The sequence below is a fragment of the Eschrichtius robustus genome, chromosome 18, assembly GCF_028021215.1.
Source record: "Eschrichtius robustus isolate mEscRob2 chromosome 18, mEscRob2.pri, whole genome shotgun sequence".
In the NCBI taxonomy this organism is placed as follows: Eukaryota; Metazoa; Chordata; class Mammalia; order Artiodactyla; family Eschrichtiidae; genus Eschrichtius; species Eschrichtius robustus.
In genome coordinates this window covers 722,520-749,802 of record NC_090841.1, presented here as the reverse complement: position 1 = coordinate 749,802, position 27,283 = coordinate 722,520, and the positions used below count along the sequence as shown (strand labels likewise).

General features: G+C 38.9%; 2 protein-coding genes across 6 annotated transcripts in view; one reads left to right on the top strand and one right to left on the bottom strand.

Moving 5' to 3' along the window:
- CENPJ (centromere protein J) overlaps positions 1-13,963 on the top strand; it is a 63,300-nt gene extending 49,337 nt beyond the window's left edge. For all 5 annotated transcript variants that reach the window (XM_068526800.1, XM_068526799.1, XM_068526797.1 and 2 more), the window contains 7 exons: positions 1,515-1,599; positions 7,772-7,833; positions 8,096-8,215; positions 9,854-9,994; positions 10,074-10,158; positions 10,244-10,364; positions 11,864-13,963. In XM_068526800.1, coding sequence (XP_068382901.1) covers positions 1,515-1,599; positions 7,772-7,833; positions 8,096-8,215; positions 9,854-9,994; positions 10,074-10,158; positions 10,244-10,364; positions 11,864-12,059 — 810 coding nt within the window. In that variant the 3' untranslated portion in view covers positions 12,060-13,963. The remainder of the gene's footprint in view (positions 1-1,514; positions 1,600-7,771; positions 7,834-8,095; positions 8,216-9,853; positions 9,995-10,073; positions 10,159-10,243; positions 10,365-11,863) is intronic.
- Positions 13,964-14,716: 753 nt separating this feature from the next.
- RNF17 (ring finger protein 17) overlaps positions 14,717-27,283 on the bottom strand; it is a 116,987-nt gene continuing 104,420 nt past the window's right edge. Inside the window, exons 28-35 of the mRNA XM_068527037.1 lie at positions 26,995-27,075; positions 24,560-24,685; positions 23,346-23,402; positions 21,427-21,543; positions 20,103-20,271; positions 18,308-18,443; positions 16,256-16,445; positions 14,717-14,815 (exon numbers count right to left, since the gene is read on the bottom strand). Of these exons, the coding sequence (XP_068383138.1) occupies positions 14,717-14,815; positions 16,256-16,445; positions 18,308-18,443; positions 20,103-20,271; positions 21,427-21,543; positions 23,346-23,402; positions 24,560-24,685; positions 26,995-27,075 (975 nt within the window). The remainder of the gene's footprint in view (positions 14,816-16,255; positions 16,446-18,307; positions 18,444-20,102; positions 20,272-21,426; positions 21,544-23,345; positions 23,403-24,559; positions 24,686-26,994; positions 27,076-27,283) is intronic.

Genomic DNA, 27,283 nt, shown 5'->3' with positions numbered 1-27,283 from the left:
ACCGGGTTTAGGGGGAGTGGAGGCGCCTGCCCGGCCGGGAGCTCGACATCCGTGCCTGGTGACGGGGCCTCAGCTGTGGACCTGGGGCTGGACGTGTGGGGTCCGTTGGTGGGACGTTCCCCCCTAACCCTCTAGCTTCCCTCGGGGAATGGGGGCTCGGGCATCTGCTGAGAGTGAGGACAGAGGACACTCGGGGAGGCTGGAGGCGGTGGATCGGGGTCCACGAGAGCGGAGAGCAAAGGGTGAAGTGTGGTCTGACTCCTGGGCTGCACTAGGGGCCCACGCAGGTTAGAGATTATAGGTTTCAAGTGGGAATTGTTCGCGTTATTTTTTCTTTTTCAGCTTTTTGGGTGTAGGGTGGTGGAGAGTACTGTTGATATTTTAGCAGAAGTGTGGTCATCCAGGTGAATCTCACAGAGTGAGAGGGGCTGGAAGTTGACAGTATCTTAATACAGCAGGAGTGCCTGCAGTGAACCATGAATTCAGGCTGCTCAAGGAGGGCATAGGTTTTGGGGGACACAGAAAACATGTGGATCAGTGAATTTTGGGACCCTGTAGGCTGTAAGCATTGTTGGAGTGAGGGTCTCAGAGGGATGCGCTGGAAGGACGGGACATGGTAGTCAGAAGATGGAATTCTCCCCCCCGAACATTTTATTATGAAAGCTGCCCCAAATAAAGTTGAAAGAATAGTATGTTGAACACCTGAATCCTCACCTAGATCCAACCATTGTTCACATTTTGCCATATTGCTGTATAGGTATTTTGCTGAACCATTTGAAGGTAATTGCAGAAATTGTGGCAACTCACCCCTAAATACTTTGGCACTTTATTAAATGGCACTGGCTTTTTGGATAATTTTTAATTATTTTGTACAATGTCCCACATTCTGGATTCGAATGCTTTGAAATTGATATTTTTGCAGTTCTTAATAATTGCAGATATCGATAATGACTAGTTCTAGACTTTGTCCATTGGAGCGCATGGCCAGGGTGGGAGAGAACAGGTCTAGAGATGGCAGCTAAGGTATTGGGGTGGCTTCTCCTGGCAAGCGGGGTACACGGACGTGAGACTTGCTGGGGCAGGGGTGGGTAGGGAGGAGAGAAGGAGATCTGGTTGGAGGTGGTGGTGGGGAGCAAGGAGGACATCCACCTTGACCTCTAAACCTGGGGGCTGCGGAAGGGACAGTGTGAGCAGTCTTCTGCTGTCTGACCATGAGTTCCTCTCCTCTCCTCTGGCCGCTCTGGTAACAGTCACAAAAAACTGTTCTGTTTTACATTGTCTGTTACGCCTTCACTCGAGGAATGCATGTATTTCCAGAGGCGGCATGTGCGTGTGTGTGTGTAGTTCATTCCTAGTAGCAGCTTGTTTACTCTGGCCTGTAGCAATAAACGAAAACAGCATAAATGAACACACTTAAAACATTCCCATTGCAAGCTGAGTTCTGTTAGTTTCATTCCTTGTACTAATGTGTAAACTATTACTAATTTTATATTCAAAATTTTCTCATACTATAGAAGTCATCAGTTCGATTTCAAAAGAGTCAAGTTTCTTCAGGAACCCAGGTAGAAAAGTACAAAAAAAACTATTTGCCAACACAAGGTAAGATAGTTGCATGATCTTTTTATAAAATATTTCAGGAATTTAAAGAGTGGAGAATTTACACCCAACTTAAGAAATAAAACATTGTAGATATAATTGAAGCCCCTGTGTGTCCTACTCCCAGCTAATGTGCACCCTGACAGCACTCCCTTTCTTATTTTTCATTCTTTTACTACATTGTGTCCATAAATCAATATAGTGTTGTTTCATAGTCCATCCCTCTGCAGTTTGCTGCTTTCTCAGTATTTTAAGACCTACCCTCATTAATACATATAAACTCTAGCTGTACAGATCCCATGTGTATTTGCCACCGTATATTTTCTTGTTGGTGGGCATTCAGGTTTTCCCCCTGTTTGTCAGAGAATGAAAAGGGCTGCAGAACAAGTCTCGGTCGTGTGAGTTTCTCTCGGACACATGGCAGGAGTAGGCTATTGGGTCACATCAGGTTTGTGCCACTTCAGGAGGCTTTCCCTTTGCAAAGCGGTTACCAGTTTCTTTTTATACTGTCAGCAGAACATGCTCTTTGTGCCTGCCAACACTTGATCTGCTCAGACTTTATATAATTTTGGCTAGTCAGATGGGTGTGAAATGGTGGGTCAGTGTAATATGCATTTCCCTGATGACTCATGAGGTAATGTGAGCATCTTTTCATATTTAGTGGACATTTGGGTTTCCTCTTTTGTGAATTGCCTGTTCATTTCTTTTGCCCATTTAAAACTCTGTGTGTTTGTGTATGTGTGTATATGTTTTTCCGTATTGAAGTTAGTTATCCTGCATACTAATCCTTTGTCATTTGTAAGCACTGCCAATATCTTCTGCCAATCTGTATGTAGCTTTTTGGTTTGTGGGTTTTTAAAAAAAAAAAAATTATTTATTTTTGGCTGTGTTGGGTCTTCGTTGCTGCGCACGGGCTTTCTCTAGTTGTGGTGAGCGGAGGCTACTCTTCGTTGCGGTGCGCGGGCTTCTCATTGTGGTGGCTTCTCTTGTTGCGGAGCACGGGCTCTAGGCGCGCGGGCTGCAGTAGTTGTGGTGCGTGGGCTTCAGTAGTTGTGGCACACGGGCTCAGTAGTAGTGGCGCACGGGCTTAGTTGCTCCGCGGCATGTGGGATCTTCCCGGACCAGGGCTCGAACCTGTATCCCGTGCATTGGCAGGTGGATTCTTAACCACTGTGCCACCAGGGAAGTCCCTGGTTTGTGTTTTTTATATACATGTTTTTCCTTTTAATATCGAAGTTAATCAATTTTTTTAAAAAATGTTTTTTGCTTTTCGTGACTGAGATATCCTTCTCAATCGTCAGGTCACAAAGACGCTATTTTCTCCCATGAACTTTTGTTTTCACAACTGGGTCTTTAAGATCTACCTGGCATTTTTAGAAATTATTTCTGTGAATTAAATTTATAAAAGTGGATATAACATATGCAGTTTGGCAGTTATAAAGGAAATACTTGGGTAACCACTGCCTAGATAAATAGATTAGCAGCATCCCAGAACTGACCCCTCCATGATTATATTACATTGCTTTCCCTTGTAGTTTCTGCTTTCATAGGTACAGCTCTAAAAAAATGTTTTACTTGTTTTTGAGCTTTCTGAATAGAGTTGTACTGTATGTATTCCATTGTCTTCTTTCACTACCTAGTTTTTTTTTATACATCTTTATTGCAGTATAATTGCTTCACAATGCTGTTTCTGTTGTACAACAAAGTGATTCAGCCATATGCATACATATGTCCCAGTATCCCCTCCCTCTTCAGCCTCCCTCCCATCCTCCCTATCCCACCCCTCTAGGTCATCGCAAAGCATCGAGCCCATCTCCTTCTGCTATGCTGCTGTGTCTCAGCAGCCAACTGTTTTACATTCAGTAATGTATACATGTCGATGCTACTCTCACTTCGCCCCAGCTTCGCCCTCCCACCCCATGTCCTCAAGCCCATTTTCTATGTCTACCTCTTTATTCCTGCCCTACAACTAGGTTCATTGGTACCATTTTTTTTTTTTTTTTTTAGATTCCATATATATGCATTAGCATACGGTATTTGTTTTTCTCTTTCTGACTTACTTCACTCTGTATGACAGTCTTTAGGTCCATCCACCTCACTACAAATAACTCAATTTCGTTTGTTTTTTATGGCTGAGTAATATTCCACTGTATATATGTGCCACATCTTCTTTATCCATTCATCTGTCGATGGACACTTAGGTTGCTTCCATGTCCTGGCTATTGTAAATAGAGCTGCAGTGAACATTGTGGTACGTGACTCTTTTTGAATTATGGTTTTCTCAGGGTATATGACCAGCAGTGGGATTGCTGGGTCGTATGGTAGTTCTATTTTTAGTATTTTAAGGAACCTCCATGTTGTTCTCCATAGTGGCTGTATCAATTTATATTCCCATCAACAGTGCCAGAGGGTTCCCCTTTCTCCACACCCTCTCCAGCATTTATTGTTTGTAGATTTTTTCATGGTGGCCATTCTGACTGGTGTGAGGTGATACCTCATGGTAGTTTTGATTTGCATTTCTCTAATGATTAATGATGCTGAGCATTCTTTCATGTGTTTGTTGGCAATCTGTATATCTTCTTTGGAGAAATGTCTGTTTAGGTCTTTTGCCCGTTTTTGGATTGGGTTGTTTGTTCTTTTTAATATTGAGCTGCATGAGCTGCTTGTAAATTTTGGAGTTTAATCCTTTGTCAGTTGCTTCGTTTGCAAATATTTTCTCCCATTCTGAGGGTTGTCTTTTGGTCTTGTTTATGGTTTCCTTTGCTGTGCAAAAGCATTTAAGTTTCATTAGGTCCCATTTGTTTATTTTTGTTTTTATTTGTTTCTCTAGGAGGTGGGTCAAAAAGGATCTTGCTGTGATTTATGTCATAGAGTGTTCTGCCTATGTTTTCCTCTAAGAGTTTTATAGTGTCTGGCCTTACATCTAGGTTTTTAATCCATTTTGCGTTTATTTTTGTGTATGGTGTTAGGGAGTGTTCTAATTTCATTCTTTTACATGTAGCTGTCCAGTTTTCCCAACACCACTTATTGAAGAGGCTGTTTTTCCTCCATTGTATATCCTTGCCTCCTTTATCAAAGATAAGGTGACCATATGTGTGTGGGCTTATCTCTAGGCTTTCTATCCTGTTCCATTGACCTTTATTTCTGTTTTTGTGCCAGTACCATACTGTCTTGATTACTGTAGCTTTGTGGTATAGTGTGAAGTCTGGGAGCCTGATTCCTCCATCTCCGTTTTTCTTTCTCAAGATCACTTTGGCTATTTGGGGTCTTTTGTGTCCATACAAATTGTAAAATTTTTTGTTTTAATTCTGTGAAGAATGCCATTGGTAGTTTGATAAGGATTGCATTGAATCTGTAGATTGCTTTGGGTAGTATAGTCATTTTCACAATATTGATTCTTCCACTCCAAGAACATGGTATATTTCTCCATCTGTTTATGTCATCTTTGATTTCTTTCATCAGTATTTTATAGTTTTCTGAGTACAAGTCTTTTTCTCCTTAGGTAGGTTTATTCCTAGGTATTTTATTCTTTTTGTTGCAATGGTAAATGGGATTGTTTCCTTAATTTCTCTGATTTTTTGTTGTTAGTGTATAGGAATGCCAGAGATTTCTGTGCATTAATTTTGTATCCTGCAACCTTACCAAATTCATTGATTAGTTCTAGTAGTTTTCTGGTGGCATCTTTAGGATTTTCCATGTATAGTAGCATGTCATCTGCAAAAAGTGACAGTTTTACTTCTTCTTTTCCAATTTGTATTCCTTTTATTTCTTTTTCTTCTCTGATTGCCATGGCTAGGACTTCCAAAACTATGTTGAGTAAGAGTGGTGAGAGTGGACATCCTTGTTTTGTTCCTGATCTTAGTGGAAATGCTTTCAGTGTTTCACCTTTGAGTATGATTGTTGGCTGTGGGTTTGTCATATATGGCCTTTATTATGTTGAGGTAGGTTCCCTCTTTGCCCATTTTCTGGAGAGTTTTTATCATAAATGGGTGTTGAATTTTGTCAAAAGCTTTTTCTGCATCTATTGAGATGATCATATGGTTTTTATTCTTCAGTTTGTTAATATGGTGTATCACATTGATTGATTTGCGTATACTGAAGAATCCTTGCATCCCTGGGATAAATCCCACTTGATCATGGTGTATGATCCTTTTAATGTGTTGTTGGATTCTGTTTGCCAGTTTTTGTTCAGGATTTTTGCGTCTGTATTCATCAGTGATATTGGTCTGTAATTTTCTTTTTTTGTGATATCTTTTTCCGGTTTTGGTATCAGGGTGATGGTGGCTTCACAGAATGAATTTGGGAGTGTTCCTCCCTCTGCAATTTTTTGGAAGAGCTTGAGAAGGATGGGTGTTAGGTCTTCTGTAAATGTTTGATAGAATTTGCCTGTGAAGCCATCTGGTCCTGGGCTTTTGTTGGTTGGAAGATTTTTAATTATAGTTTCCATTTCATTGCTCGTGATAGGTCTGTTTATATTTTCTAATTCTTCCTGGTTTGGTTTTGGAAAATTGTATCTTTCCAAGAATTTGTCCATTTCTTTGTGGTTGTCCATTTTATCGGCATGTAGCTGTTTGTGGTAGTCTCTTATAATCCTTTGTTATTTCTGTGGTGTCAGTTGTGATTTCTCCTTTTTCATTTCTAATTTTATTGATTTGCATCCTCTCCCTTTTTGACTTGATGAGTCTGGCTAAGGGAGAGGAAAGAGGAATGATTTAGCCACCATGATGCTGACTTCACCTTTAAAAGTTCCCAAATTTCTTTCTTTAATGATGTAGTTGAATTTCACCTTTTTCCTTTATGGGTAGTGCTTCTTGCCTTAAGTCTTTACCTATCCTGAGGTCATAAACGTGTACTCCTAAAGTATCTAGCTGTTCCAGCATTGTTTATTAAATAATTGTTACATGTAATTTTATACGGTGCTCACAGTGGTGGACACCCATTCCCCTCTGTTCCTCCCAGTAAGAATGTGCTCAGAGGCTTGTTCGTGACGTTCACAAACAGCTGAGAGAATTAAGCTTGATGAGCTTGAATACTGGTTCTGACTTGACTTTTATTAGTTGACAACCTTGGCAAGTTATTTAGCCTCTCAGCTTTGATTTCCTCACCTATAAAATGAGGCTATTAGTCTCTTCTGTGGAGGCTGGTTGTAAGATTTAGAGATGATGTAACACGGAGCTCAGACTGCACCGTGGTTCTTCGTGCCTGTGAGGTGGAGGAAGGTGTTCATTTAGCCAAAATCTGTGTGCACTCCTTGATTCCTTTTTTCTTGTATCCTTACCCCCCACTCCCATCAATCCCTTAACTAATCCTGATGTTGATATTTTCTGAATTAAGTAGGTTGAACCATATGACATTGCTAGCACTCGGCCTTTTGGGACCCACAGGTCAGTGATTTGACACAGTACAACACTGCCATCTCTACGGATGCCCACCAGCCTCCTGACTGGACTCAGCCTCTGTTCTTCTCCTCTAGTCTATTCTCCCTGGAGCATCCAGCATCCATTCTAGTGTTTAAGTCAGATCCTGGCACTTGAGCTTGAAACCCTTCAAATTTGGGACTGTTTATAATATCCACTGGCATATGAGAAGAAAATATTAGAACTTCAATGTATTTTTAGTTATCACTTTGTTGTTGGTGTCTGTATGCACACGCATGCTTATTTTATAATGTATGAACGTGTACAGTACATGATGTGTGTGTTGGTCATGATCTAAAAAGTTTAGACCACAGCCATTAGGTCTAGATTATAATTAAATACCCAGTTATTTTTTTTTTCAAGCCAAATTCTATGTGTATTCCTGGATGCTTCTATTATCTGTACCCCATTCCTACCCTCTAAGTAAAGTCCTGGTGATTGTCTCCAAAATACCTTTGGGTCCATTTATTAGGTTGAGCACCTTTCTCCAGATTGTACACTTTCAGAGAACAGATACTGTCGTCTTTCTTGGTCATCAGGACTTAAGTATTTGAATAAGTATTTGAATTTATACAGTGAAGAACTCCTAGGAATTAGGAATTAGTAAAGAAAAGTACTAAGACTTCCTTAAATAATGGGTAAAGGACAGCAGTTCACAAAAGAAGAGTGAACTAGGGAGATGTTTGACCATAGTATTGAGTAAACTTAAAACTTTCAATTAAATAATAAAACTAACTCTGGTAATTATTTTCTAACAGGCAATCCATCTCGAAGATCCAAGTCTGTGTCTCGTGATTTAGGAAATTCGGATAAGGGACAAGTAAATCTCTTTATGTTTTTATATATTAAAGCATATTATTCAGGCTTAAAGTTGACTGGTTAACTGGCTTAAGTTTCTAAACTATTTATAAAGGAAGCTTTTTACTTAACATTGTAAATGTTTTCTATACAACACCAAATACTAGTCATACTAGAGTCCTGTAATAGTGGAATCTGGCTTTTGGACTAAGTGTAAGTTTTAGCTGCTTGCGATTTTTATTACATGTAATGTAGGACAAACCAAGAGCCTCTTGTCCTTACAGATAGCCTCACCCAGGGAGCCACCTGAACCAGTGAACTCTCCAGATCCTGAATGTAAAGAAGAGGATGAAAAGGAAGAAAAAGAAGAAATTCAGGGAGAAATCAGCCATCCTGATGGAAAGGTTAAACTTTTCTTTAAACCAATGAATACTATAAAAAATGAACATGGGTTAAAATAGAGTTGAAACACTTAGATTCTGAAATAATTGATCTTCAAGACTTGATGGGGCTGAAGACCTTAGTACCTTGGCACATGACTCGGTTTGAACCTTGGGACCCTATGAAAATACTCAATAGACAGCATGCATTTAGTTGCCATTTCTAATTTAGAGATGATGCAACAAGAAGAGGAATACAATCCAGTTGCTTAAACTTCTTGTTCTTCCTCCAGACATAGCTAAGAAGCCTTGGTAATCCTTGGTACTTTTAAAAACCTCAGTTCTCAGCCCTACCCTTCCTGCAGGCTTCTGTAAATATTTCCTGGGTCAGCTGCTCTCCACCCCCAGCCTGACAATTTTATTCTTGTGCTTAGGAAAGGTTTTGAGTGGGAAAACGGCCTGGCTGGGTGTTCCAGCTAAAGAGTGAATGACAAGAGGAGGAACATAAACAGGGTTACTGAGGAGGTGATGAGGGAATTTTTCCTCGGGTTTATGAAACATGTACTTTTCCAAGTACTCTAATCTGATCCACTTTAATAGAAATCAGAAGGCCAAAGTTCACTGCAAATTTTGAGGAATGAGTGAAGGACAAAGACCAACAGTCAGAAGGAAGTTGTTAGACTCTTCCTGTACAAACTCTACTTTAGGGTAAATTGTTGATGAGGGAAGGTTTTCTTTCTTAGAAGAATCGCAGCTAATGAATGGAAGAGGAATGAGAAAATTAGAGAATCAACAGTTTACAATTTCCGATGACAAGAAGGGTCTAGGCAGTCATCAGTGGCTCCTGAAACCTTAGACGAAAGGTTGACGGATCTCGTGATGCCACCCAGTCAGTGCTGAGGTCATGAGGCAGTGCATACTTACTGGATTTCTGGACGTGCTGCCATACAAAGCCCACTGCTGCACCTAAAAAGTACTCGTCAGGGTAATTCAGCTGGAATATAATCAAGCCTCGAGAGCTTACTACTGGGTTTTTTTAAGGAAAAACAGTGATATGGGAACATGTTTAATGACACCATAATGGAAAAGCAATCAGCCAAATCCAGAGTGTGGGAAATGTTACATATTCAGTGACCCAGTTCCTTCAACAGTTGGCATTAAAAAAAGGGGGTAAAGGAAGGGACCATTAGAAATTGAGGGTAGAGACACATCAAGTGTGTGCGGATCTTGTTTTGATCCTGATTCAAGTAAACTGTGAAAGGCCTTCTTTGTGTGAATTTATGGAAAACAATATGGTATGGTTATGATGTGATGAAGGAGTGAATTACAGTTTATTAGGGATGATAACGGTTTGGTTATGTTAAAAATCCTTCTGTTGGGAGATACCTGTTGAAATGTTTACAGGAGAAGTGATGTCTGCAGTTTGCTTGACAAAAAAACTACTAACAAGTTGTTCTGGGGGAATATGTGACCTAAGAACAGTGATGTGTAGATAGGTGAAGTTGATTGTTATGAGCTTATTAACTTTTCTCTCCGAGAAATGTTTTAATTTTTATTATGAAAAATTTCAAAGTAGGCAATTAAAAGAATTAGGGATATTTTTGTCGTGTGGTCTCAGGAAATTTTACATATTGATAGTCCTGGGTTTTTTTTTTTTTGTAGATAGAAAAGGTTTATAAGAATGGGTGCCATGTTATATTGTTTCCAAATGGAACCCGAAAAGAAGCGAGTGCAGATGGAAAGACGGTCACTGTCACTTTCTTCAACGGTGATGTCAAGCAGGTCACGCCGGATGGGAGAGTGGTAGGTTTCCACAGGCGTGTTTTGTCCGTAGCGTAAACACCTCAGAAGAGGCGGTGGCGCTGACTCTGTCTCTCTGCAGATCTACCACTACGCAGCCACACACACCACCCACACCACGTACCCAGAAGGACTGGAAGTCTTACATTTCTCCAGCGGACAGATAGGTGAAAACCTGCTGTGCCCTTTCAGCATTAAATTCCTCCTTTCCTTTTAGAAATAAAATATTTATGGTAACCCCTTTTTCTACAGAAAAACATTTCCCAGATGGAAGAAAAGAAATCACGTTTCCTGATCAGACTATCAAAAACTTGTTTGCTGATGGGCAAGAAGAAAGCATTTTCCCAGATGGCACGATTGTCAGAGGGCAACGGTACGTTACCCGTTTTGTCTCTAGATTTTCTAGTTTTCAACTTTTATTACCAGTTGAATTGTAAAAATCTTAAAACATTTGTGTAAGTCATTCAACATTTCACTGAGTTCAGAATTTGAGAGCAGGTGAGACATGTTTTCAGCATTCTGGAGTTTAGGATGAGTTTGAGATAAATGGATTGTAACGTCTGGTTAGTCATTAGCCTACAGACCTAAAGGGTGTCTGAACAGCACTTCACGAAACGAGAATGGCAAGTATTTGTTTAGAAATCAGTGCGGTGAAATTTGAAAACAGTGAGTGAGACACAAAGAAGGAAAGCTGCCCTGTCAATTTTTAAGAATAACCGGACTCTGTATTTTGATTTATCTGGGTCTCTCTGTCCCAGCCTAAGCACTTTACTCCTCTGGCCACCCTAAGCCAATTCCTTAAAGTCAACAATTTCTTTCTTTATCCTTCTGAGTGTTAAATTTCTTGAAGTTAAAGTCAACTTCTTCAATCCACAGTGAAGAGCATCTTGTAAAGCACCATTTTAATTGAAACCCTGGTGGAGTTTTGTCAAATCGAGAGTCCTGTTTTTAGTTTCACCCTCCTCTCCTGGAGTGTAACAGTTTAAGTACCCATTAACCTGAATTCTGTGACATAAACTTGGCAGTAATGTAGCAACTTCTCATGGTCATGATTGTGTTTTTCCCTTAATGTGGTCTGAAACTTTATCTGGTGCTCAACTAAAGATTTTCCTCAAACTTTATTTCTTCTGTGTACAGTATACTTTGATTTCAGAAAACTTTTCAAAAAATTGACTTGTATGATTGAAATTTTCTGTAGCAGAAAGAAAGTAATATGAAAAGGTCCCCATAGCCGTCTATCCATCTTCAAGTATTAACTCATGGCAAGTCTTTTTTCATCTACACTCAAGCACATCCCATGTATTAATTCATGCAGGATTATCATGTTTTAATTGAGGTATAACTGACATATAACATCAGTTTCAGGTGTACAGCAAAGATTTGATAGCAAGATGATCACAGAAGTCTAGTTAACGTCCATCATTACACATGCTTACACATTTTTCTTGTGATGAAAACTTGTATTCTCATTCATTCCGGATTATTTTGCCATTTTTCACTTACAGCAGTGGTTCTCAAACTTCAGGATGCACCAGAATCACCTGGAGGGACTGTTCAAGAGCAGGTTGCTGGGCCCCAGCCAAATAATTTGCGTTTCTAATGAGCCCTCGGGTGATGCTGACACCCTAGGGCCACACTTGATAGGGCACTGGCTCTCTAACAAACACTTGTATGTGGCACGGAGCCATTGTGTTCATATAAAATTTGAGAAATAACCAAAACAGAAAAAACCATTCTGTGCTGAGAAGTGGAGTCCCAATTATACCTATATAAGGACCAGGGATGCTCTAGGAGAAGGAATAACTGCCAGAGCTCTCCTGCTGTGTATACTTCATATTTTTAAAGAAACTAAATTCTACTTTAAATTTACAGAGATGGCAACAGAATCATAGAGTTTAATAATGGCCAAAGAGAACTACATACGGCCCAGTTCAAGAGACGGGAGTATCCCGATGGCACTGTTAAAACTGTGTATACAAACGGTCTTCAAGAAACCAAATATTCATCTGGTCGAGTAAGAGTTAAAGACAAGGATGGTAATGTTCTAATGGACACAAAACCGTCATGATCCTTGTGTATGGCTCATCATGAAATAACACTAACTTGATTTTCTTCTTTAAAAAATGTACATTTCTTGTGGATTCTGTGGTTTAATTTATATATACTGTGTGTGTGTGTGTGTGTGTGTGTATATATATAAATGGAAAAGATTGTTTTGGAATATAAAATAAAACTTGATGCCTTTTTTTATAATGTTTGAAATGCACAGGGACAGCTTTCATTTTTAGTTCACCTACCTTGTGTCTTTCTACGGTTCTAACCAGTATAGACTTTTAACAAGTGGATGCTTTCATTGGTTGGAGATGGTTATGAGAGCCAAGAAGTACAAGAAACACAGTATCACAGATTTTCCCACCACCTACCAGTCCTATGAAGGTCTTGCTCAAAAAGTTTACTGAAGGAGTAAGAGGGTTTCTCCAGTCAAGATATTACTGTGCTCAATTAGTACTAAAATTAAAGCGTGATCATCTACCACAGAGGTCACAGAATTGGAAGTTAAAACAGTGACTGAATACAAATAAACAGTAAAACAGGCAGAAGAGTTCATTCTACAAGTGCAGATAAATCTCATAGCAGGAGAAAGCAGTTGTTAAGGACGGTGACAGCTGAGAAAGGCGGGGGCCGTGAAAACTAACCAGCCAGTGTTAACTGATTGATTGATGATAGACCACAGGTGCCTTGACCTTATTACCTGTAAGACGGGGCCGACAGAAGCAAGATGTCCTTGAAGGGGGGGGCCAAGTCACCTACAAGTAGATTTACATAGTAAGTTTGGTCTAGTCACTTAGTGCAGTCTGACAGTAGCGCTGGCAGTGACTCAGTTTTTTAAAAAAAGCCACATGTATTAATTCCAGGTGATTTAAAACTGAATAACAAAAAAGTTGAAAACTTCTTTTCAAAGAAAATAATTATATGTATTACCTCAGGAATAGAGAAAGATTTTTGTTTTATTATTTTTTTTGGTTGTGCCGCACCTCTTGGGGGAATCTCAGTTCCCAGACCAGGGACTGAACCCAGGCCACAGCAGTGAAAGTGCCAGATCCTAACCCCTAGACCATCAGGGAGCTCCCTAGAGAAAGATTTTTAAATGAGACAGACACAGCACAAACCTTAAAAGGTTGATGAGTCAAAAGTTTCTGTTTGTCCAAAGATACCACAAAAGAGAGAAAAGTCACAGCCTAGGAAAAGAAACACGTATCTGACAAAGGATTAGTAACCAGAGTATATAAAGAATCCCTGTTAGTTAAAATAGGTAATTACAAACAAAGGATATTAATAAGCAATAAACTGACTAAAACCAGTAAATGCATATTTCAACAATGAGGTACCTTTTTACGTTATTGTCATAAACTGGCAAACAATGGTCTGGCCACACCACATGTTGGCAAGGAACTTGGACTACTGATGGTAGAATTAGCTGGTAAAATCACTTTTTTGGAAAGCAATTGCCGCATGACCTAGTACTAAATTCCACTACAGTATGTTTACTAGAAAACCCCTCACAGGTGCATAAGGGGTTGTACAGTAGAGTATCTGTAATTGAGAAAAAACTGTTAACAACCTAAATATCTAACAACAGAGTGAATTATATGCACAGATGGATGTAACGGTGAAAGTGAATAAAATAGAGCTATGCGTACCAATATGCATTATATAGTGGAAATAAAGTAAGGGAAAAAAGGTAATTCTGTGATACTGCACACACTTAAAAATATACAGAGCAACACTATGTCTTGTTTATGGATGCATGCATATACAATAAAATTATAAAGAGCTATATAAGAACGATAAACACCAAATTCACAGTATTCACCTCCTCTGTAAGAAACAGAATGACTGGGGAAGGGTAGAACAGGGGCCTACAACTGTGCTGATGATGTCTTGTTTCTTCAGCTGAATGTACATTAGTTACAAAATGAATTAAATATGTTTTTTCTAACATGCCTAAAATATTTCATTTAAAAATTACAGTAAAATAAAATAAGTAAATACTTGAAAGCAAATATTTATTAACTTTTTTGGAACAATTCCTAACAGTTCAACATGTAAAGAAAAGAAAAAAAAGGCCAGCACTATTGCAGAACAAGTCAAGAAAAATAAGCCTGAAATGGTCTACATATAACAGAAAACTTTCTTCTGGGCTGCTATAGATGCTCTGTACTGTAAACCTGAAAAACAAAAGGTGTGTTATTTTAAACCTTTGCTTAAGGTTCAAATACAGTTGTTACTGAATCACATGTTAACGTTTACGTGAATGGATAAAGAGTGAGCTGTTTACCGAAGGACTTTAATAACCTTGTTATCAGGGCACTGGCTGTCCAGTAGTGCTGCGTGTGTAGCATAGCATTCTGTGCTTAAATTATTTACAGTGCCCGCTTTCCGCTGCTCTCCTCCTTGCCCCCATAACCATCTGGCACCATGAATGGTCAGGATAGCCGTTCCAAGCGTTTTTATAGCTATGGAACCTCTTTGTTACTGGTACTCAATAGGTAAGAAGGGCCCATGAAGGAGAGATCTACAAGAGAGACTCTGGTTGAGCTTTGCTGTCATTCCTTTGACAAATCAAGGAAGGAAAGGCCAAAGGTGCTTTTCAGGGCAATTTAGTATGAATCTCTGCTACATCATGCTGACTATAAGGGTGAACAAGAAGTCGTGGTACTTACATCACTCGTCTTGGTCTGCAAGCCCCATTTCTACTAATGACATATGAACTGGATACCGTTCATCTTCATATAATGTCACTATTTGTTCTGGTACCTGAGCCTAAAATTAACACATACATGTCAAGAAAACACCATCATGTCTTCGCTGCCTGTTCCTCCTACAACTGGCAGGAGGGACAAGGCATATCTCTAAGTTTATTTATAATTTATACACTGTTACTTTCAAAAGGTATCTTGATGGTTTCTTGCTAAGTCCCATTCTTTCCATCTTTTTACTTTATTTAAAATGTAACTCTCCCCAAAGTTTTCCTGGATTGAGCCAGTGGGCTTTAATACTACCATTCCTGTTAAAATTCATTTACATTCTACACATAAAGCATACCTTTATGCATACAGTCACCAAATTTTGAGTGTTACTCATAGAGGTGAACACACATGTATTTATAAGAACATTTGTTATTTTCACTGGCTTCTTGAGAGAAACCCTGCATAAGCTATTTACACCACTGCATACACAGGAACATGGTATGTACAGAGGTTTTCAAAAAGCACTGTCTAGTAACAGCACTGCTTCATTAAGAGCTCATTCTTGTCACAGCCAATATATCAGAAATCCCCCAAATCTCGGGTCCCCAGATCAGGGCGAGCTGGGCTGAAACAACAGTGGTGAGGACTAGGGTGAACCGAAGAGCATGTCCCCACCTAGAGGGACTGTTGTTGCACCACTGGTGCTGCCACTTCAGAAGATTTTATAGTACTTAGAAATAAGACTCTGTGTATAATTTTCCAGTTTTAAAACAGCTGTGCACTAAATCAAACATGGTTACAAGCCAGATACGGCCTTCGAGCCACCCCTTTGTGACTAAGCCTCAAGTAGAAAGCATATTTATACCAAGCATGATCTGGATTTTCTTTTTTGGACCTTTTGATGCAGCTTCTACTGCATTAAACAATTCAAAGTCAGTACAGTTATGATATGAGCACCATTTGAACCTTTCTCTGACTCTGACCAGAATCCCCCTTCTGGTCTTTTCTACTTTTAGGATGCAGCTCGAATGTCACTTTCTCCCGGTCATACTTAACTGAATAAGCACTCGAGTGCCTACTAAGCAGGGGCTCAAACACCCTACCCTGATCTCTCCAGACAGAACTCATCGCTCCTGCTTCTCTCCCCACACACACACCCCAAAGATACCTATACCTTTTTTATAGCATTTATTTCATTCTACCTTGTATTAGTAGTTTACATGTTTTCCTCATTATCAGTTCTTTGATTATAGGATACTCATCTTGATCATTTTTTATCTTAGTCATTACATCACTGATATTTTATATCATTGCAGGGCTAATCAAAAGTTTGTAAAATACAAACTAAGACATTTGAACAAGCCTTAAAATTAATCCTATAGTATTTACAACATCAAATGCTTTAAAGCATTTTTGCATCTAGAGCTGCAGAGATAAAAAGCACTTTAGAAAGTTAACAGGGATCCTTGAAATAGCTTTCAAAGTATTTTGGCTAATTAAGGCAGATATTTACCATGGAAGAAGCATAAAGTTGTTTTCCTTGAAGACAGTCTATCATAGCCCACAATGCTTCCATGCTCCACTTGGGACAGTACGGTATTCTTGCCTTTCCTACATCTCTTAAGGGAGGTTTAAACCCTGCCAAGAGAACCTTTATGGCTCGGGCTGGATACTGCATAAGATGAACAGGAATTTGACAAAGTCTGTCACAAAAGAAATCCTTAAATTAAAATGTTAAGAATGTCACAATTAGAGAGAAAGTTAAAGGTGTTGGATTTGGCAGTGATTCTTGGATATGACACCAAAAGCACAGGCAACAGAAGAAAAAATTTTGATTATATCAAAATTTAAAACTGTGCAAAGGGCACAGTCAACAGAGTGAAAAGGCAACCTACAGAATGAGAGAAAATATACATTAAAAAAGACATTTCTCCAAGGAAGAGATATAAATGGGCAACAAGCAAATGAAAAGGTGCTCAACATCACTAATCATCAGGGAAATGCATATCAAAGCCACAATGTGATATCACCTCATACCCATTAGGATGGCTACTATTTAAAACAAACAAAAATGGAAGATAACAAGTGTTGGTGAGGATACAGAGAAAAACTGGAACCCTTGGACATTTGGTGGGAATGTAAAATGCTACTGCGGGGAAGTTTGGTGGTTCCTCCAAATACTAAGAATAAGCATATTATCCAGCAACTCCACTTCTGAGTATATTGAAAGCAGGGTCATGAAGAAATATTTGTACACCCATGTTCATAGCATAATTCACAATAACCAAGTATCCACTGATGGGTGCATGGATAAATGTGTTATATACATGTGATGGAATATTATTCAGCCTTAAAAAAGAAGAAAATTCTAACATATGCTATGACATGGTTGAACCTTGACATCATGCTAAGTGAAATAAGCCAGTTACAAAAAGACATATGAGATACCTACAATAATCAAATTCATAGAGATGGAACAGTGGTTGATGGGCTGGATGAAGAGGGAATGAGGGATCGTTCAATGGGCACAGGGTTAGTTTCAGTTTTCCAAAATGAAGAGAGTTCTGGAGATTGGTTGCACTAACAATGTAAGGAAAGTTAATACTACTTAACTATACTTCTAAAAATGGTTAAGATGGTAGATTTTATGATATGTGTATTTTACCACTATTAAAAAAGTATCACAAACAACAATAACAAAACTTGGAAAATAACAGTGTCGGCAAGGATGTGGAGAAAATGGAACTCCTGTGCGTTGCTGGTGGAAATATAAATAGTATAGCTACTATGGAAAAGTTTGGCATTTCCTGAAAAAGTTAAACACACAACTACCATATGGTCCCGCAGTTCCATTTTGAGGTATATAATACCCCCAAACAGCTGAAAGCAGGAACTCAAAACGGCTCTTTGTATGTCATTGTTCATAGCAGCATTATTCACAGACCAAGTGCCCATCAACAGATGAACAGATAAACAAAATGTGGTATATACGTACAATGAAATATCATTTAGTCATAAAAGTAATGGAATTCTGACACATGCTTCAATTGGACGAACTCTGAAAGCATCATTCTAAGTAAAATAAGCCAGACATAAAAAGACAAATACTTATGATTACACTTGATGAAGAACCTAAAATAAGCAAATTCATACAGAGAGTAGAAGAGGGGTTACCGGGAGCTGAGGGAAAGGGAATGGAATGTTATTGAGGGGCAGAGTTTCTGTTTGGGGTTATGAAAAAGTCCTGAAAATGGACAGTAGCAGTGGTCGCACAACACTGAATACTTAATGCCAATTAATTGTATACTTAAAAATGGCTAATGTGGTAAATTTTTCCTCTTTAAGAATTTTTTAAAATTTATTTTTTAACACGGTAGATTTTATGGTATGTATATTTTACAATAAAAAATAACTTTTAGATAAAAAATACTCCCAATATATAAGTAGCTTTAAAATAGATTTTTTTCTTTTAAAAAAAGAGGCAAAATCTTTTCATTAAAAAAAAAAAAAAAAATAGAAAACTAAGAATCCTAATTCAACTAAGTTTACTTTTTTGTTTTTTAACCTGTTTATTGTCAGCTTTTCAGTTGATCCATAATCAACAAATTGTACCAGGACAGCCAGAGGATTAAATTCTTTAATGGAAACAATCTTTGCTCTGTACCATACGCCATCATCATATTCTGCAAGGCAAGGCATTTCTGAAAAGACAAAAAGGGGAAAATCACATTGCCTTTTATTTTCTTAAAAACGTTTTTTTAAAAAAATACAGTAGTAAAGTACAAAGAAAATATAATCACCAATTACCCATTATTCAGAATTAAACACTCAACAGTTAGCCACATGTTGGCTTGTGCTCTTTTTTCTGTTTATACTTTATAAACCTTGTTTTTCCTAATTCCTAAGTTAGGAAAAGGCTGGAAGAAAGACACCTCTCCATTCTCAGAGTCCTAGTTCTTCCACCACCCAAGGCTTAAACCATCCTTCCATTGTTCCCACTTCTTATACGCCCCCGATTTTTTTTTCCTTTGGGCAGCTGTCTTCTGGAAATGATAGTAAAATGGTTTCTGTTATTCCTACTTTTAATTTCCTTCTCCTCCAATCCAATTCCATTGCTCTGTAGTTTAAAAAATTTCAATGGCATCTTAACTGTCTGCAGTACCAAGTCCTTAGACTGCAATTTACAGGGTTCTTCACAATATACTCCCAACCCACTTCAACCACATATCCTCAACGTGTTACCTAAATAGATTCCTTATTCAACTCCTTCAATATAGATTCCGTACATATTTAATAAGCACTTGTCTATGAATCAACTTGTACATATGCATAATTAATTGAAGAATAACCATAGAAAAATGCACACATGTATGTGTAGCTCCATGAATTCACATTACGCACGGACTGTTTGCGCAGCCTCCCTGAGAGAAGAGCACCGTGAGGAAGGGATTGTTTCTTCCAGATTATAAATTAGTTTTTACAAAAAGAAAAAGTGACTGAGTTTATTTTTTCACTCATTCAACAAATACTTATGAGCACCTACTTGTGCCAGGTGCCCTCCTTAGGCGCTGATGACGCTGCGGCACAGAGTCCCTGCTGTGGTGCTGCCTTACAGGACGGGAGGAGGGGGTGGGGTGGGATGCATCAGGGAAGAGCTGCCATGCGGGGATAGCTGAGCAGAGACCCTGCTACACACCCCAGAACTTTCCAGGCAGAGGGAACAGCAAGTGGTGTTTATCAGCCAAACATGGGTCACAAGTGATTAAAATCTCATTAAGTAAAATCAGATAGGACGTCAGGCTGCTGTTTTCCTTTGCTAAAGTATCCTCTGATATGAACAAAATACCAAGGATGAATACATCCCTATACATCGCATACTGATAAAATGTGTAGACACCACTCCTGGTATTCAGGAACCGTCAACACCAGTAACTAGATGCATTTTCCTCATAGGAGAATGCCATATATTTAATAAAGACAGGGAAGTAGATTAGAAAGGGAAAAAAGCAGGATTTCACCCATGCTGGCAGGACTCGACACAATCTGAGTTCTGCTGCCCCACACCACAATTAGCAGCTTAGGTGGCTTGTGATTAAAATTAGTGCCGTTCAGGTCCAAGTAACAGCTCACAATCTGAGCTACTGGCAAAACTGCAAGCTCAGAAAAGCCACCTTCACGCAGTCAATGTTACAGTGTGGCCTGAGCTTTGAAAAACAAAAGCGCCCCAAGGCAAGAGACCATGCATATCAAGTGAGGGTGACAGAAATACCAGTTAACCTTAGAAACAACCCAGTCTCATCGGCACTGAAACAAAACAGCGGCTTCACTGGGAATCCCGTTTTACTCTGAAAGGTCAGTACCTGTTCGGAAGTCCGTCAGAGGCAGGAACGTCTCCACATCCTTATTGAACCTCCCCAGCGCTTCCTCAAGGCTCTCAGCCTCAGGTTCCCAGCTGACTCCACCGTCAACTGTGTCATCATGCTGCTTCAGCAGATTACAGTTTTCTACAGAGTCAAGGCAAATATACACCTAAGTGGGGGGAAGGGAAGGGAAAAAGTTCAAATGCTGTAATTTTTAGTATTCATGATGTGGACAGAACTACTGCACGCCAGTCCCCAGCGACGACCTCACAGCCCTCAGAGTCAAGTCCCCACAGCAAACCAGACGTGCTCTTTGCGACTGGAAAGCATGAGAGCGGCGGCGGTATGTGACCACTGAGCCCAGGTTGTCAAAGGCGTGGTCTCTGCCTTGGTGGCGCTCAGCCCAACAGGGAAGCGTGCAGACGCACGCCAGCAGGCCCAGCAGAGGCCCGCGGGGCCGGGGCCCAGCCCTCGGGCTCTGGAAGTGGATCCTGCACACCCCCCACACACACCCCGACTGCAACCCGAGGTCCTGGATTTCTGACTTTCACGTGTGTTGTTTTATGCTGCTCAGTTTGGGGTAATTTATGTGGTGACTAATAACTAATTAAAATCATAAACACCAACAATAGTTTGCGCTACTTTGTTCTCTGATGAAATTATGGATCAAATTCTTCTTGTCGGTGAAAAGAATGGTTTACTGTGTAAAAATGGCTGAGAGACTGCCTGGCCGCTTAATTTGTCATTTCTTTCTCTCTTTAGCCAAGCATCTATAATTGAATTTTCTTTAGTGTACTTACTCATTCAGTCAATATTTACTGAGTGCCTACTACGTATCAGGCAGTATTCTAGGTTCTAGGGACACACCTCTGACCAAAACAGACAAAAATCCCTGTCTTCATGGAATTACATTCTAGTGGGAAGAAGCAGACAAAATAAGGAAGTGGCACAGTGTGTTACAAGGTGATACGTGGTAATGGAAAAACAGCGAGTAAAGAGCACTTAAGTTCAACGTAGGACGAGGACAGGGGAATGAGATGTTTAATAAGATTTCACAGGTGGAAATAAGTTCCAACTTAACAATCTAAATATTTGAATGAAAAAGCTACACAATACTGGGAAAACCCAACAGTGATTAAGGAACACTTGCCTCATTAAGTACAAACAAGTGTCTGAAGAGGACATTATAGGGCAGGCAACCTAGCGGCCACCAGCTGTCAGCTATGAAAATCAGGAAGATGGAAATGTGGAGAATCAACCCTAGAGTTAAAGACCGAGACTGCCTGTCATGTTTTTAACCACCAGCATTACTGGAATCACGTACTTCGCTGGGTGAGACAACGTGCTTAACTTGAACAGCGTAGAGCTCTCCAGGGGGAGGAAGAGGTGAAGACAAATATGGCGGTAAAATAGGCGTCTCTGTTTCAGGCAAAAGCAATTCCTAAAACACCAAAAATAAATTCCAATTTCAGAATGACTATTACAGAAACCCACCACATTATTAAAGCTTATTACAGTGCCAATTTACTTTCATTTGGCAAAAATCTAGCTGAGACACTGAAAATCACAAAATAATTTTGTTGTAGTGGGACCAAAATGTGATAAGTAATCAAAAGATCTTTAGCAGTCTTTTGTCCCCTGCCAAAAAAAAAGATTTTGTATAAAAAAAACCCCACAGGAATATTTACTTATATATAATATTTACATATAACACAAAATTCTAGAAGAATGATTAACAAATAGCGGCTGCTTAGTGGGACGGACTGGGGTGTTCAAGATGTAGAACTGGGACAACTTCTTCCTTTTCACATTTCTGTAGTATTTCATTTATTTTTAGAGTATTTTATAATAAAAACTAAAATATGAAATGACAAAGGAAGATTTAAGTTAAAAATCATGAAAAAAGTGTGCTCTCTCTTAAGCTCTATAAAAGCATAAGGAGTAATTAAAAGTTATATGATTCCAAAGAGGATCAAGGCAGTTAGCAGTTGTTAAAAGAAATATACATATAAAAATATAGGGGATTTTTCTTTTAGTAAGTTAAAAAAAATCTTGAATATGGTGATTAACATAAAGAGTAAAACAATCATATTCAAATTTGTAGACTCACTTATTACTATTTAACATTTCCAAACTGGTGGCAAAACAAAACATATTTGAACCACTAAGATTTCAGCAAGAAGTGACTACCTACTGTTGAATTTTACTGATTTGTTACAAAACACTTTACAACAAGCATATGTCATTTTTATAATTACAGGAATTAAATTCTACTTAAAATTTTAAATGATAAAATTTTACTTATGAAAACACTTCTTGCACCAAAAAGCAAAAGTGACAAAAGAAAAGATAAGATAAAAAGGATAAACTAGATTTCATCAAAATTTAAAACTCTGGTGTTTCAAAGGATACCATCAAGAAAGTGAAAAGACAACCCACAGAATGGGAGAAAATATTTGCAAATCATATCTGATAAGGGACTTGTATCTTCACACCTATCCCAAGATGGCTAGGAAAAAAGTCAGGTAAGTGTTGGTGAGGATATGGAAAAAATGGAACCCTTGTACAATCCTAGTACCAAAGTAAAATGATGCCGCTGGTCTGGAAAACAGTTTCACAGTTCCTTAAAATGGTAAACACAGTCACCATATGACTTAGTAATTCCACTCCTAGGTCCATACTCAAGAGAACTGAAAACTGACATCCACTTAAAAATCTGTACACAAACGTTCATAGTAGCTTTAATTCACTACCTGTAAAGGTAAGAACAACCCAAGTATCCATCAAGAGATGAATGGATAAACAAAATGTGTGTATCTGTATAATGGAATATTATTCAGCAATAAAAAGGACACATACTACAACATGATTCAACCCTGCAAACATTATGCTGAATGAAAGAAGCCAGTAACAAAGGGCTATGATTCCCTTTATATGAAACGTCCAGAATAGACAAACCCACAGAAACAGTTTCCAGGAAACTGGGGAAGGGGAAATGGAAAGTGACTGCTGCTGGTATGGAGCTTCTTTCTGAGATGAAGTGTTGTGGAATTAGATAGTTGTGATGACTGCACAACTCTATGAATATATTAAAACCCACTGACTTGTACACTTTAAAAAGTTGAATTTTATGGTATGTAAATTATCTCAATAAAGCTGTTATGCTTACCTTCCTGATCTTGTATCAGATTCTTTGTATTGATGAAGTGTCCAAATTTTCAAAATATTTGGATTGAAACTTACCTCAAACCTTATTTCCCATCTCTCTTCCTCATACTTTTTATTGCAATCTGTTGGTTTCTGAAATAATATAGTATTATTAATGAATAAAACTATCTTTAACTACGTACTATTGTTTTAAGGCACTTTCATATTTCATCCCACAAAAACCGTGTGCATGACCTCGTTGGCATTCATTTCAGCTTAACTATGGGAAAATTTAGTGTTCTGAGTGATCTTAATATTGCAACAAGAAGAATCCTCAAAATTATGCTAAAAGCATGTCAATTGTCATTAGTTTATAATAAGAGTGGGAGCTCTTACCTTTCCTTTTAAATGTTCACACTGAAGAGTACACCTGCCAGAGAGACTAAGTAATCTTTATAAAACCTGTTTAACAGATGAAACACCCTTTACACAAACACACGGGGGCACGCACGCACACACACACACACACACCTCTATGCTCAAAAGAAACAACTGGCTGTGAGCATTACATGTACAAAGTTATGTCATAGTTTCCTATTTGAGAGAAGAAAGTAGTTTCCTATATTGAACTGCACACCCACTGTTTGGTTGTGTACTATCACCGAAATGAATATTCAAAAACTTAACAAGTGAACTGTAAGTCTAAAAATATCTTGCTATATACAATGTTCACCACGTTCTTATTTATGATGAGTACCCTATTTCTATAAAGTATTTGTGGCAGCTTGACATGTGAAATCCTATCTGTAACAGACTAATTATGTTTTTTAAAATATTAAAAACAGAAGCACCAGGCAACTGGAATGGGCTATTTACTGAAGCTAAGCTTAAAATCTGGCTCTGAGTTCCCTGTAAGAAGGCAAAATGGGGGAAATGTTATAATATTGAATATAAGGCAAAACCATTTTATCTTGGGAGAGAGTCGTTTTCTGGCAGTGAATTCCATTATGATTTTATAATTTGCATCTATATTCAAACAACGTTAGAGAACATATGAGCTTCTCATTAGGTTTGAAGATATAGAAACACTAAGTGACTCTTAATGCAACTGAAGTCTTTTCTAGGACTTTATAAAGCATGATATAGGGTATTGCTTTCTCAATAAAGAATTTACAAATCCTCTAGACCCTCTTAACATATCAGGCATGTAGAACTATATGGAAGGCTTGAGGCATAAGACAAAATATGACATTTTAACCACAATTTCTTTTTCTATAGTTTAGATTTTTATAGAAAACCAGTTCACTTACTTCCTTCAGTATTTCCTCAGAATGTTCAAAAGTACAATACTTATGGTGTGCCATAAAATAAGAAAGTGACATTCCATCAAAATAGAGATGAATAGATAATTTCTCCCATGGATTTTCTGGTAATTCCTATTTAAGTTCAATAAAGGAGATTATTACTATAAAAATAAAGTCTGTTTGAAGATTAAGATTTTACAGTCGGCAAAAATGAAATTAGATTTCTGACAATCACAGTATTACTAGTTTGACTAGTGATTTGTCCTGTAAAATTTTCTTCCTGGTATTTTGGCAGATAACGAGGCAATAATGCTACTACTCTGGTTTTTATAAAATATATTTACATGTCCATAAGGTAGAGAGTTTTCTAGTTATGTAAAGAAAACAATTTACTATACATCATCTTTAGATAATACTAATAATTTATACTAAGTAGAAGGAGAAAGAAAAAGTATGCTCAGGGGTAAAGAAATGAAGTTTAGTTAAAAATCCAAAAATGGCAGGAATCAGAAGAAATTAACAGCAGTCTAGGAGTCACATAGTGGCTTTAAAACCTGTGGGTCCGTTTACAAACATGAGGTACCAAAATGCACATGACTGATAAGCTGATCGTTCCTCGCTGTTCCCACTCGGTACCCCCTTAGTCCAAACTCATGTCTCTGCTGAGTTAGTGTAATCACCTTCCAGCTGATCTCCTGCTTCTACCTTTTTCTACCGTCCAGTTTTCACCAGTGCAAAGTGAAAACAGTAGATTGTGAGGTCAGATCACATCCACCTCCGCACAGCGACAACCGCACCTCTCACAGGTGGCCTCCCACCTCCGTCCGTCCGTCTGCTCCTTGGACACTCCAGGCGTCTCCTGCCCTGCGGCTCTCTGCACTGATCTGGTAACTGCGTGGCGTGTCCTCTCACCACTCAGAAGGCTCAATCAAATTTTATCTTTTTAGGGATGTCTTCTCTGACCACTGTATTTAAAATGTTATCTCCTCCCTATCAGCCTTTCCTAATTCATTTTTCTGGCCAGCACTACTATTTAACATACCTTATATATATATGTATTTTTTTTTTTTTCGTTTTATTTCCCATCACTAAAATGGAAGCTCAACGGAGGCAGGAGTTTCTATTTGGCTCTTGCTGCACCTGCAGGCCTAGGACAGAGCCCAGCATGTTAAGAGGCGCCGGGTCCGTGCCATGAGCATGTAAGGTAGGAGGAGCACTTCTGGGGAAGGTCTGCTACGGCAGCAGGGCTGCAAGGGCAGGCACAGGCAGGGTTTCTGAGAAATCGAGTACCTTGGTATACGCCACACTGTCTTCCTAGGCTAAGCTAAGCAGCAAAGAAAGCCACCTGGATAACCTGAACAGTTCCCATCTCTGCAGGACTTCCGTGACTGTCCACAGAGGCTGTGAATAACCAGAGAGGCTTCTCCACTTTCTTATTTAAGTGCATCTGTGGCTCTTTTTAGGTCTTTATCAGCCTACCATCACACACCTTTCATACAGAAATACTTCCTTAAAGTTCTTCTATCTTTCTGCCCGAACCCTCCAACACAGCTCCAGGAGAATCTTCTCACTGCCTCACTGCTCAACAACCCCCAATGGGGCCTCCTGCCTGACGTCTACTTCTCTTAAACCCTATTCACACTGCTGTTCCTCCCAAAACTCCTACTGTTCTAGCAAATGCATTTCCCATTTCTGTCTCCGCACCTACCTTGTCAGGAGCACTTCATCAACTCCCATTTCTACATTCCTATTACACTCGCTCTTTTTACCAGCCGCCTGGCTCTCAGCAAGTTGTGGTGTAAAGTCTTCAGGGTTTTGTCTTGTGTCTCACTGTTTCACTAACTAGACAGGGCCCTTGAGGACGGGAATTACCTGCACCTAACACAGTGCTACACACACAGCACCATCCTGAAAACTACCATGTGTGTTTATAAACATCTCTATTTCCTTAGTACTCTCCTCGTGTCAAAATAAGTTGTGAATAAGGAATCTTCCAAATTACTTGCTTATGGAAGTTCTCAGGAACTTGCTCAAAATTAGGTTTATTTAAAATGAGCCTAGGAACCAAAGTGGCAACTTCTTTTATGTTAACGAGTAATTGATAATCACGTAGGAACATAGTTCTTCATAAAAAAATCCCTCAAATTATATTACCTGTAACACTTTATGGCAAATAAACTAAATCAATGATATATGCTTTATTTTTAATTTTTTTTTGAAGTTGGTTTTTTTAAGATTCTTTGATGTGAACCATTTTTAAAGTCTTTATTGAATTTGTTACAACATTGCTTCTGTTTTTTGGTCCCTTGGCCGAGAGGCATGTGGGATCCTAGCTCCCCGACCAGGGATCAAACCCACAGCGCCCCTGCATCGGAAGGCGAAGTCTCAACTACTGGACTCCCAGGGAAGTCCCAATGATATATGCTTTAAATACAAATTACCATAATGTGAACTTCCACCTCTCTCTTTGAAAGCAGTTCCTGAAGGAGTTCTACTGCATCTGGTTGCCAGACATTCCCGACCTATTTGGGATTAATAAACTCAGATTTTTTCACAAAATAAGAGCAGGAAGTAAATGAAGATACACAAAAGTAGCCATAAACAGATAACACTAGAGAGAAGGACAAAATATATAGGCAGTTTTCAGAGAATATCATGGGTATATGATAAAAATGATCTTAAGAAACTAATAATTTATCTCAGCTTCCCCCCATGTTACTCTCTTAAAGC